Consider the following 13,065-nt stretch of genomic DNA (forward strand, 5'->3'; position numbering starts at 1 on the left):
GGCATGTGCCCTGACTGGGAATCGAACCTGTGACACTTGGGTTCGCAGCCCGCGTTCAATCCACTGAGCTACGCCAGCCAGGTCCTTATGAAATTTCTATCAGCAAATACTACAATATCTGAAATAAAATATGCAGCAAATGGGATGAATGGCAGACGAGACCTTGCAGAAGAAAAGATGACTAACCCTGGAGGCATCGACGTTAGCAATTATCCAAAGTAAAGACAAAGAGACAGAGGAAAACATGCAAAGAACAGCAGCGAGCTGTGGGGCAACTTCAGGGCACCCAGCATACGGCTGAGTGGGGTCTGCGAATGTGAGGGGAAGAGAACAGGGCGGAAAAAGATTTGAAACATTTTTAAACTCGAAGAAAACGGCAAACTTGGATCCGAGAAGCTCACTGATCCCTAAGCACGAGAGACAGGAACGGAACTGCACCGAAGCACAGCAGCAGGACATCGCTCCGCACCGGGGACCAAGATGTGGTGGTTAATGTATGGGCTAGCTTGCCTGGGCCACAGTGCCTGGATATGGGGTCGAACGTATTTCTGGATGTTTCTGTGAGAATGTTTTTGGATGAAATTAATATATGAATCAGCGGATTTTGAGGAAAGGAGTTTGCTCTCTCTAGAACATGAGTGGGCCTTACCCAGGCAGCTGAAGGCCCGAATAGAACCAAAGTCTGATGTCCCCAGAGCAGGAAGGGATTCTGCCCCGATTGGCCTTCAGCCTTGAAGTGCAGCACCGGCGTCTTCCTGGTTCTCCAGCCTGCAGTTTTGGAATCGATAGCCTCTACGATCCTGTGAGTCGGTTTCCTAAAATAAGTTCTTTCTGCATTCACACACACCCTGTTGGTTCTGTTTCTCCAGAGAACCCTGAGTGTACAAGGAGAAAATCTTAAAAGCAAATAAAAGATGTTATAGAGGAGAAAAGATGAGGGTGACTTCAGATTTCTCACTGGAAATGATACAAGTGAGAAGAAGCATCTAGAAAGTAATGAAGCAAAAAAAAAAAATGATCGACTTATGATACCCAGCAAAAATATCTTTCAAAAAAGAAAGACACACAAAAAGCTAAAACAATCTATTGCTGGCAAACCAGAATTATAAGAAACATTAAAGGAAGCCCTTCAGGCAGAAAAATATTTTCTAGCTGGAAATCGGGTTCTGTACAAAGGAATGGAAACTACCAGAAATGGTGACTACATGTGTGACTATATGAGATTCAGTTCTTACTGTTTCTCTTTTTTTAACCATCTTTTTTACTGTGTCTTTAAAAGATAATTGTTTAAACAGCAATAACAAAATATTGCAAGGCTTATGGCGTGTCAGAGTGAAATGCATAAAAACAGGAGCATAAAAGTCACAGTGGGAAAAAGGAAGCTCACTATTCCATGGTTCTTATCTGTGCAGTGACACAGGAGGAGTAAAGGTAGACTGTGATAAATTAAAGGTGTGCTATAAACCACAAAAATAATAGCTCCAGTGAGGCAGCAAATGTGATAGGATGGAATTGTCAAAAATATTTAATCAAAAGGCAGAAAAAAAAAGAACAAAAAGGACCAAGAGTAGATGGGACAAGTAGAAACAAAGTAGCAAGGTGGGAGATGCACACCTAACCATCAGTAATTCAATTAAATGTAGGTGGTCTAGACTCTTCCATGAAGAAGCTAAGATTGATATGCTTATATACAGAAAACAAGACCCAACTGTATGCTGACCTAAGAGAACAAAGTTTAAATATAAAGACAGGTAGGTCAAAAGTAAAAGGATGGGAAATGGTATGTCATGCTAATAGTTGGCCAAAGAAAGTCGGATTGGCTGTATTAATACCAGACAATGTAATTTTAGAGCAAAGACTGACGCTGGGAATAAGGCACTCTTTATTATGATGAAGGCACCATTTAATCAACAGGGCATAACAGTGCTAAACATTTACATGTCTATTAACAGCTTCAAACCACAAAAAATGACAGAACTCAAGAGGGAAGTAGAGGAATCCACAATTATAGTCAGAGATTTCAATACTGGCTATCAATTACTGATACAACATGTAGGAAGACAATCAGTCATGTCGACCTGATTAACATTTCTAGAACATTCCACCCAACAACATATAGGACATTCTTCTGAAGTGTGCGTATGGAATTTAACAGAGCATAAAACAAGCCTCATTATGTTTAAAAGAATTTAATTAATACTAAAGATGTTCTCAGACCACAGTGGAATTGAACTAGAAATCACTAACAAGATCTCTGGAAAAATCCTCAAATATTTAGAAACTAAATTACTTCTCAATAAGCCACGGACCAAAGATGATGCCCAAAGGGAAGTTACAGCTCATTTTGCACTGAGTGGAAGTACCATGTATGGAACATGTCAGATGCCTCCATAGTGAGGCTTGGGGGAAGTCGTGCAGCACTGCACACCGACATGTGAAAAGAAGGGTCTCGGGCCATGGCTGCTGCGGCTGTCGCCATAAGGAGCAAAGAGAGGAGAATGGATTTCACCTGAAGTAAGAAGGAAAAAGCAATGAAGATGAAAGTAGAAGTCAGTGAAATAGAAAAATAATAGAAAAAATTATTCGAATGAAAAGCTGGTTCTTTGAGAAGATCGATAAAATCATAAAAGTCTAGCCAAATTGATCAGGAAACAGAATCAAAGAAGGCACCGATTAACAGTATCAGGATTGAGGAGAGGTTATGTTGATATAAATCCTATGAACACTAAAAGGGTAATAGAATATATGAACAACTTCATGCCAGTGAACTTGACAACGTACATGGATGTGCGTTGGGGTCCCTGGGAGGCTGGTCCACAGGGCCTAGTGCCATATACATGTGTTCCGCACAAAGACAAAAATGGATGAGCCTTCCACCCGAAACTCATTCCTTGAAGGATACATTGTTCATTGTGTGTGACAATGGCAGGGCAGAGTTGGGACGGAGGAGAGAAGGAGGGTGAATGCTTGTTGTGCGTGCACCGTATCTGTAGACGGAGGGTGAGAAGTTGCAGATATCAGGGACATCAGAGAGGCGCGGAGGGTGGGCGGCAGGGAGGACCAGGCAGGCGCCGGAGTTCCCATAGGTATTGCTGGCATGCTCAGAGAGACTTCTGGGTTCTTTCGGTGTCAGAGCAGGGGCCTGTGTGTGTGGGGGGGCGGGGATGGACTGGAGAAGAACAAAGGAGGTGGAATGACAAGGACAAATGCCACGAAAAGGTAACTAGGAGAAGACACCAGGATGTCAGACAGCCACACCCATATGGAGCACTCAGTGTGGAAGGTGGGAAAAGAAGCACAGGGGCCTGAGCAGAATAACTAGAAAGGCAAAGATCACGGACCTTAACTTCACACAAAGGTAGAACTACTAGAAGGCTAGACCCAAGACAAACACTGTTGAGAAATGTGTGCATCAGATGAGAGCTGATGGCTAGCCCACCTGGAGAATTCAATCATATGCACAAAGGGTATCTAGAATCTGATTGATAAACTAGTGAAGTCCACAGAAAGATAACTCATAAAAAGAATGAATGGCAGACACATAAATGGAAAAGGTTTAATGTTGCCCCAAACTCAACTTTACTAGAGAATAGACAAGAAAGTGTTAATTTGATACCTGAATTTACTCACTTGTGTTTCTTTATGGCGCGACCCAGGGCTCCTGGGGCCGTGGGGGCATGCCTCACTGCTGGCGTGGTGACTGAGGAGGGCCCCTTTTCCTGGAAAGCTACTCTTCATGGAAGGCAGAGGTTACCACAACAGCCACATTGTTGACCTACTACAATAATTGGGCCCCTGATAATTGACTTTGAACATGTAATTTCAGAGAAACTATGCACACTCTTTGCATTACTTGCAACATTTTGTATTATTAAAACTTTGAAGTAATTTAAACGTCCTATAGCAAGGGAGTTTGTTAATTAAATTGTGGTACCTCAATTGAATTTATTGTCCAATTTATAATCTTTCTGGTCTTCAATAGAGGAGAATTAAATTTACATTTATTTGCAAAATTCAAGCATGTAGGAGTATAGTTTTGAATAGAAAACTATAAAAGAACATGTCAAAACAATAATATGCTTTGTTGCTATTGCCAAATTATATGACATTTCACTCTTTAAAATGACATATCTATAATGTTACGGTGATACCAAGCCAATTAGAAACGCCGTATTTGTTGGAAGAGTTTGGAGTCGTTGAGAAGAGAATCTACCTTGGAAACTGGTTTCTTAAAACGAAAACACCCCCCAAAAGGGCACATCCGTCCGAAGGCAGCCAGGAGAGAAGGTCTGCCTTTTCTTCAGAAGGACAGGGAATCTAAACTTTATTGGATTGTAAACTTCAGCCGTCTTTTCCCTTTGACATCATTTTAAAAAGGTACTTAAATTGTCAAAACTCAAAGAGCCCAGAAATCCTCCAGAGAGCCAGCAGGGCCTGCGGGGAGGGAAGAGTCCACGGGCAGCTCGCGTCTCGGTCTGGAAACAGAAGTGAACTCTGTGCAGAGCGTGTTCCCGGGCGGTAACGGCCCTGGAGTTTGTTGATAAAAGGGCTTGTTAACCCGTGGATTACACAAATATTCCCTCTTTTTCCTTTTTAAACCAGAGGAACCGGGCCTAAAGGCTTCAGTCATATATCAACGTGACATGGAAAACCACCTAAAGAAAAGGCAGCACTTGGAATTGAAAATGGTTGAAAATATCGTTTAGGGACATATATTACTGCACTTGCAAACAGGTCAAGTAGCATTGTTTAGTTAGAAAAGATCATGACAATTTGAAAGAAATACAGAAAAATTTCAGGAAAATTTGAATGAGGCATTGTAACAACTTCACTATTAGCTGCATAGTGTTAGGTCAAATAAGAGAAAGATTAGAAAGTGACATTTTGGTGTCTGCTACAGGACCGTTATTTTATAAATGCCACTGGATTAGATTTCCTCTTATGATATTGAAATCGTATTCAGAGGGATTTCACTGGGCCATCGTCCAAATGTTACAGAATGGCCATAAATCATGCCCTCGGTCCAGGTCGAGGCCACCAGACCCGGGACTGGCCCTCCCTTCGCTGGCTCACGGAGCGCCCCAGGACCGCAGAAGCACACGCCTACGACCTGTGTGCACATGCATGTGGCGGGAGGGGTAGGGGTGGGGGGAGGGAGGCTGGTCTGTCGGTCCAAGTGAAATATTCACGTGTTCCACACACAGACTAAAAATAGACTAGCCTCCCGCCTAAAACTAATTTTGTTGCAAATCCAAAAATGCTTTCCCTGCCTTAAAAATTCCAAATCTACGTCTCCTATATCACGGGTTTTGTTGGATTTAAGGATGAAAAGATGAAAACTGAAAGTCTGTGCCAACAAGTATTTCCCCAAAGAGCACTAAGTCACCTACTGATTAAAATGTGTGGCATTAACTCTTAGGGGAGGCTTCCCCCTTGCTCGCGCGGGGAGGCGGGCCAGGAAAAAGTGAGTTGATGATGGACTCGCTTGTTACTGGTATTTTCTTCTTGTTTAATAAAAATTGTGGAATCCCGGTGTTAGGTGAAACCGTAGGGAGCTAACCTAGTCCACCAAGTGTGCGGACGAGGGGTTCAAGACCAAGGCCCGGATCTTAGACTGGTGAGTGGAGGAGCCCGGGCCAGCACCGCTGGGACAGTGCCGCCAGCCCACTGACCTGCTGCACGAGCAGCAGGGCCGCTGCCTGTGCGGGGGGGTGGGTGTGCTCGGGGCTGTCGTGGCGGCGTCGGCGGGCATGCCCCTCCCGCTTCGGTTCTTGCTCTCATCAACACCGTCTGTCAGAAAGCACTTCCCGACCCCACGCTGTGGTTCCCGTTCCATTCACCCGAGGGCAACGCACTGCAGGCCTGGGAGCCCTCCGTGTGGCTCCTGGTGCTGGATTATTTACAGACAGTGGAGAGAAGGCATCAATGCGTTCATTGGCCTGTGTGTGTGTGTTTCCCCTAACCAGCTTCACTGGTTTTTAGGCTCCGAATGTCGCCGTGATGCGATGAAGCGTGGCTGGTGAAGGCACGGCCACCCTGCGGTCCCCCCGACTCCACTCCACTTCCCGGGCGCCCGCGGGACCTGCTTCCCACAGGAAGCATTTCTGTGTCTTCCTTTTCGCTCTGTGGGTAGTTTCTCAAAAAAGCAATTGCATTTAATCTGTCTTGTAATTGCACATACTGCACCATGCTTAAAATCTTACATGGTTTGGGTGTTCAGAAAAACCGCTGGGTAACTTTTCAAAATGAGCAGGGCTCCTAACTGAACAAGAGGTGCTTGTGTGGGGAGCGACCCCGGTCCTGTTGGACCCCCCAGACTGCCAGCTGTCCCAGGGCCGTGAGTTCCGGGTGTGGGCACTGGCTTCCGTGTGCGTGTGTGTGTCGTGTGTGGGTGTGCACACGCTCACATGTGTCACAGCCGAGTTGACTTAAGTGCTGAATACAAGTCCTACATATATAGTTGATCATAAAACTGCACTCTGAATGCATTTTATAATGGAAGTCATTTATTGCATGCATTATAAAATAATTGCCTTGAATAAATAGTTATGATTCTGCTTTTAAGAAAAATGTATTCATGACACTAACCACGTCCTTAAAAGAAAACTAGCGTGAATGTGATGCAGTTCCAATGTAAGATGGTTATATTTAGATACCTTAGTCTCTAGGGTTGCTAAGTTACTTGTGAGAGAGAATTACTGTTAGGAATTTGTTCGATGCAAAGGTCCCAGTAGATCTAATATTTTCTTTGAAGTTTATATTTCCAAGTGTTTTTCTTACAATTAATAATAAAATTCTCAAAGAGGCATTATATATTAAAGAATAAGACAGCATTTTGAAGCAAAGGGTTGTATTTTGCTGTAAAACACAGCTGTGCTTTGAAAACCAGTTGCAGATAAAATCAGATCATCAATACATCTTGGAAACTCTGTGTTTCTGGAACAAATGTGAGCTCAGAGAAGTAACCCGTGGTCTGTCTGCCTGAACAAGAGGGTCCGAACATCTGCGCTTTGTAGAGTTGTCACTGACTCTCCCTCTCCGTGTGCTCTGACCGCAGGCTTCAGCATCAAAGCCGTGCCGTTCCAGAATGCCGTCCTGAACGTCAAAGAGCTTGGAGGTAGGACACTTTAAGTCCTTTCTATGTCTGGCTTTACCTGCTCCTAATTTGGCATGAATGTGTTACATGTCATTAAAACAGTGATTTGTTACGGGGGATTCATTTTTACCTTTTCTCTTGATAATACACTTCTTAGAAACACTTCCTTGTCTTTGTTTGTTTCAGAGGTTGTTGGCGAGTTCCAAGTAATATAAACTTCTTCTTTTGTGTGAATTAAAGAGCTACACTATTGGTGCCGTTTCAGAAACTCTGCTTCTTTGGTTTTACTTGTTCAAAAATTTATTCTTGACTGAAAAATACGTAGAGAATTTAATTATAGAAAAATAAGCTTTATATTATGCAGGGCAACAGACCTTATTTTAGAGTAGTTTGTATTTATGCTGCAGGTTTCATTGTATCGAATCTTTTTAGAATGTATTTGTTCTGATCATAAATCTCAGCCAGTGGGTTCTTTGCCGGCCGAGCACATTTATTGGCTAGGCTGTTCCCCAAACCATCCATCTCTCAGTCTGTCGTTGTGCTGTCCGTCCGGGGTTTTGGGGCCGTGTTTCATGTCAGCCGGGGTCTTCACCCGTGCAAATGGGTTAACAAAGAAATCGCCCTTCCAGCGAGCCTGCTGCACTCTCAAATGGCGGGGGAGAATGGTGAGCGCTCCGCGTTCGGTAGCCTGTCGGCGAGTTAATGACGTAGAAGAAAGTTCTCTCCTCTCTTCTTTAATCACTTTGTGACGTCGCCCTTCCCCTGTTGTTCCTGAAAGCGCATTCGAACCGTGACCTGTTTTTAACGTGATAGAGTTGAAGCTCAGACTCGAAGCCATTTTCATAGTGCTCAAGGTCCTCTTATTTTCACCTCATCTTTTATTTGCTGATCTCCCCAGGTGCGGGTGCAGGCCGCTGTGTCTAGGACAGCTGGACTCTGCCGGTCTGCCTTGCAGCGACCTTTGCCTTGCGTCATGCTACTATTTAAAATCAGCCTTGGTTGATAACTTCAGATTTTCTTTAAAAATACTTGGTTTTGTCATTTCAACTACAGAAGGGATAAAATGTGAGACTTCTTGCAGTAGAATAATTTTCCATGTAAAATTTTTGAAAGAATGGTTCTTCAGGTTAAATATTTTAACACAGGGGTAGGCTAACAAATAATTACTTGTAGGTTTACAAGTAACACAAGTAATTATTACAGTAATGATTAAATAATACAAGGATAGACTCTGTTTTGCATACTCACAACTGTAACCCTGCTTTGCCCGCCCCTGTATAACCCTGTGGCTTCTGGTGACTCTTTGCTCCTCGGGGACCGTAGCATCGTAGTCACGGGACACATTGTGAAAGCCCATGGAATCAAAATGTGGGGCTTGAGAACCCTGTTGGCCTTGAACGTGTCTGGTACTCAGTATTCTGTGATGAGGCCGGACACAGCAAGTGTTGAGCACCCTCCAGGTGTAAGGCACTGGTGATTGGTGGAGAAGGTGACCCTTCGAGACGCTGAGCAGGGTGGCGCAGAGAGAGCTCATATGTGGACAGCCGAAAACAGCGAGCACCTCCGGGGGTTTGTGTAGCCTCGTCCTTGTGCCACTGAGACCCAGGACGGGGTTCCTCACATACCGCCGCCTTCTGCAGTGTTGTCCTCACAACACTGGGGAGAAGCTGCAGGGGCTTCGCTCTCGCTCGTATCGGTGAGCCTGAGCTGGAATTGGCTCCGCTGCGGCTCCCAGAGCCGACCGACACGTGAGGCGAGGGTTTGCCTACTGCACAGCGCAGGGCCAGGATGGAGGGCCGGGGTGTGGAGTGTGGGCATCCGTCTGTCCCCGAGCAAGTTGAACGTTGCTGAGAAAACTGCACGCTGCTGAAATGGAGGTCACCATGCAGAGAGGACACCGTGGGGTTTGGTGGCAATGTTTTAGCTCTCGCCTGTTGTGCGACGAGGGAGATGCAGGGAAAAAAACACAGGGACGGGACAAGTCCGTTAGTTCCCCGGCCAGTAACAGACAGTACCTGGTGTGCGGTGTTCTGTGCCCTCGGCTTTAATACTGGCGCTGTGTCAGTTGAGAGGCCGTGTCGAGGAGAAGCTGATTTTTTGGGTAGAACCTCGTTGTGTGTCCTGGGTCGCTCACTCAGGGACAAGCCACAGAGGGACGTCACCCCTTGACGGTCTGCTCACTGATTCCTCTGTGTCCCAGCTGTTGTGTGAGGGCTGTGCTGGCAGGGATGGGACTGGGTGCTCAGTTAGGCCTCAGCCAAGAAGGACGAGAGAGCGTGGCTGGCCCAGGGCGCCCAGTAACTCTGCGGGTGAGGAGCGCGTCCCAGTGTGCGGGGTGCGGCTGTCGGGAGAATTATGAGCTGCTGAAATCAGTCGTTTGAGAGGGAGCTGCTTGACTCAGAAGTTCTGATTCCAGGAGGGAAGAACTGAGTGTTTTAGGATCCCACAGAGGTTTTTCAGAAGAGTGGTTTTATCAGAGTTCCGTCGGGTTGTCATTCGGGAAAAATTCTGAAATCGAGAGGGAAGGTCAGGAAGGCGGTGGGAAGATGGCAGGTGCCAGGGCCTCGGGGAGGGAGGGGGACGCTGGGGCTGCCCCCCCTCCTTCCCTCCGGATGTCCGCGGCGCTGCCCCTCGGGCAGCTCCAAGTGCACCCCCAGCCCCAGTCCAGAGTTAAATTTCTCACTTCTTCAAAACAGGAAGAGGCATCAACCCGTGCCCCTCACCTAGTGAGAAGGAGTGCCGTGGAAGAAAGGCCAGTGACCCACAGACTGGACGTGAATGGGAGCCACTGTGGGGACAACTCCTGACAAACTCTGTGTTTGTACACGGAGCGGGTGGGTGTCTGTATATGTGCGTGTGTGTGTGTAGTTGGTACGTATAGCATAGATGCACATATATGTCCATGCTCTGGTGGATTTTTTCCCAGCGTTCCTCATACGGCCTTTCCGCAGTCACTCCAGCGCCACTCACCGTGTGTGGAGCGTGGTTCCAGGAGACGGGAATGAAAGATGTAAAACATGTCCTGTCTCCAGGGAACTCTCGGTCCAGGGATGGAGACATTGATGAAAACAAGTATTTGCCATGAATGATTTTTTTAAACTTTTAAAATTGTTTTTCAAGTACAGTTGTCCCCACTTCCCTCCCCTGATCCCACCCCCATTTGGTTTCGTCCGTGTCCTTCACAGATATTCTGAAAACCCTTTTCCTTCCATTGTTTTTTTTTTTAAAGTAATGAAATTAAATGGGGGGTGCTGTGTCCAAGGCCAGGGACGATGGGAAGGTGGACAGGACCCGTCTGGCCCTGCAGGCCCGTGGGAGGGAGTTCTGTCGTCTCTGAGAAGGACTCACTCTCCTCGGCTTGCGCACCAGGCGCACTGGCCGCACCGACTGTGCCGGTCTTCTCGAGACGCCGGAGCTCTGAGTCGCCTTCTGTTTTCCCCTCATTCCCATTTCTCTCCCAGCGCAATCCCATCGAATCTGTGCGGCTCCCTGCCCGTCTCATGGACGGTGAGAGGCGGGCGCCGAGACAGAACTCGCGGCTTGGTCCTGGGGTCCGGAGACGGGTGGGGGCAGGATCCGGGTGGGGGCCTTAACCTGCGTCCAGAGCCTGGCCCCGGGGGAGGCGCCCAGCTGGCCCCTGCCGCTGCTCTCACTGTAGGGCCGTGTGGTCCCCACCCGTCGGCGGTCTCCCCACGAGGGCCGTGTGGGTGAGACTCGGCCACCCTGCGTTCTGCCCGAGAACGCTGCAGGACGCCGTCTCTAACCGCTGCAGCCGCGTGGCTCCCGCTGCACTCCTGCCCAGTCGCGCCCAGGCCGACCCTGGACGTGCGCTCTCCTTCCGTGACGTCTTCCGTCTTCCGGGCTGCCTCCCGAGTCAGAGTCCCACCCCCAGCGTTCCAGATGGTCTGGAACCTTCCACAGCTGGCCCTGGTCCCACTCTCCCGTTCTCCCTAATTCGCCCACCCCTCGGGCATTCACGGAGTGCGGCGAAGCGTGTGCCAAGCTGCGTGCCGGAACGTGGTGGTGGCGGCGACCCTGGTGTCGGCACCGGCGCAGGCCTGACCCGAGGGGCAGGCTCTTCTGTGCCCAGGGTCTCCCCTGAGCAAAGCTGGGGCGACTCCTCGGGGCCCGGGCGCGTTTCTCCGCTGCCCCTTCCGAGCCCGAAGGGCCTCGGTCACGCCGCCCAGCGAGGCCGGGTGCCCCGGCCCCGTGAAGGGTGTCCTGAGGCACGCTGCCCTGTGAGCTCGCTCCTTCCCACGCATCCCGTCGTTCGGGACGTTCTCGTTGAAGCTCGTGTAAGTCTTCCTCTTGGATGTGTAATTGGTTCCTCTGCCCGTCTCGCTCCATCACTTTTATTTTTCTGGGTTTTGTGCAAGACAGCAGGGTCCTGGGTAGATGTATGACCCTTTCAAAGAACTTGCCTCCCTCCAGGCGCCTTGTTTCGAAGCCCAGCCGCTGTGGATGATTCCAGGCGAGGCCTCATTCCTGCGTCTCGGCCTGCTTACCTGTAGACGACGGTTAATAACGGTCCGTCCATGGTGGAATCCTTGCGAGGGCTCGGGCAGTTCACGTCGGGGGCAGCGCTTCCAGACCGCCTGGCCCGCGGCTGACGCTTTTGGAAGACTGACTTTAATTATAATTATATTCTCACTCCCTCATCCCCCCAACACACCTTTCAATAAAGCCTTTCCCCCCAGGTCTTTAAAAAACAACCCGAGTCACACAGGGATTGCTGTTCTCTGTGTGGTCACGCCTTCCTGCGGCGCAGACGAGGTGTCGTTTTTCCTCGTCGCATTCCGCCCGTTTAAGCTGGAAAGTCCCTGGGTGGGGACTGGGGTCGCTGCCGAGCCTGTTTTTTGGCACCCTGCGTGCGTTCATTTGAAATGTTCTGGTTCCTCGCCCCTGCGCCCCCTCGCCTTCTGTTTACAGACCCCACCTGACAGAGCCCTCCCGTCCTGGTGCCTTGGATGGCTTTCCTCCTGTGTCCAACCCCGGCGTGGAGGCTCCGGGGCACCTGGCCTTGTGCCGGGTTGAAGCATTGGTTACAGTTCAGTCACGTCCCAGCTCTGACCGATGTTCATTTCAGAAATTTCCAGGTCTTCAGTCGACCAACAGATTTTATGCATACATACATACATGTTTTTCTCTCGATTTTGAAATTTCATTTGGAAATTGATAAATCCGGGAAGGAAAATTTCAGTTCTTAACACACTGGGTTTGTTACTATTCATCAATAAAGGTGCAGGCGTCATCATGTTCCTCTTCTTCCCCTAACTGGATTCTGGAGCCGTGACTGGTTTTATTTAGTGACCTCCTTCCTTGTGATGATCTCACGGCTGTGTCTGCCGTCCCCTGCCCCCAGCCCCCAAACCGCCGGCCCCACTCAGTGCCCTCGCCGGCGGTCTCGTCCCACCGAGCCTGGAAAGGCCGAGAGCAGCTCAAGAGCAGTGAGCTGTCTTCCCCGCCTCTGTGTTCATGTTGCCAGCCGTCCATCCGAAGGGGAGTTCGTGAAGCTCTTTGTTCGGTTTTATTTTTTGCTCTGAAGACAAGTGTGATCTTTCCCGAAGGCGGCAGTGCGAAGGCGGCAGTGCCGGAGTCGTGGGCAGGGCAGGCCGGGTTTGTCACCCGCTCCCTGCGGCCGGCCGCGCAGCAGGGACCCAGTGAGTGCAGAGGGCGGTCCGCGCAGCCGGGGTTCTCAAGGCCGCTGCTCCAGGCAGCCGAGCCGTCACGTGAGACAGGTGTCGGCTCTGCCCCGTCTCCCTGTTTGCCTGGGGGACGCAGCCTCGCGGGGGACGGCGCAGCCTCCCCGGATCCTGCTCCTGACCGCGGGCTGCTCGGCCGTCCGAGCTGGTGGTGTGTCCCGAGTTCCGCAGAACCCGGACAGGGCCGAGTTCTTGGCGGCAGCCCTGGGGGCTGCGGGCTGGGGGCTGCGGAGGCCGCCGCCTGCTTCCTTCTCTTCACGTTCCGTG

The 13,065-nt window shown here is 49.2% G+C and overlaps 1 protein-coding gene across 1 annotated transcript in view; it reads left to right on the top strand.

Moving 5' to 3' along the window:
- The window catches only part of ARL15 (ADP ribosylation factor like GTPase 15), a 277,500-nt gene that overhangs the window by 95,147 nt on the left and 169,288 nt on the right, over positions 1 to 13,065 (top strand). The window contains exon 3 of the mRNA XM_045839972.1: positions 7,058 to 7,117. Within this exon, the coding sequence (XP_045695928.1) occupies positions 7,058 to 7,117 (60 nt within the window). The remainder of the gene's footprint in view (positions 1 to 7,057; positions 7,118 to 13,065) is intronic.

This window comes from Phyllostomus hastatus, unplaced genomic scaffold (genome assembly GCF_019186645.2).
Source record: "Phyllostomus hastatus isolate PE091 unplaced genomic scaffold, TTU_PhHast_1.1 phas_contig_329, whole genome shotgun sequence".
NCBI lineage: Eukaryota > Metazoa > Chordata > Mammalia > Chiroptera > Phyllostomidae > Phyllostomus > Phyllostomus hastatus.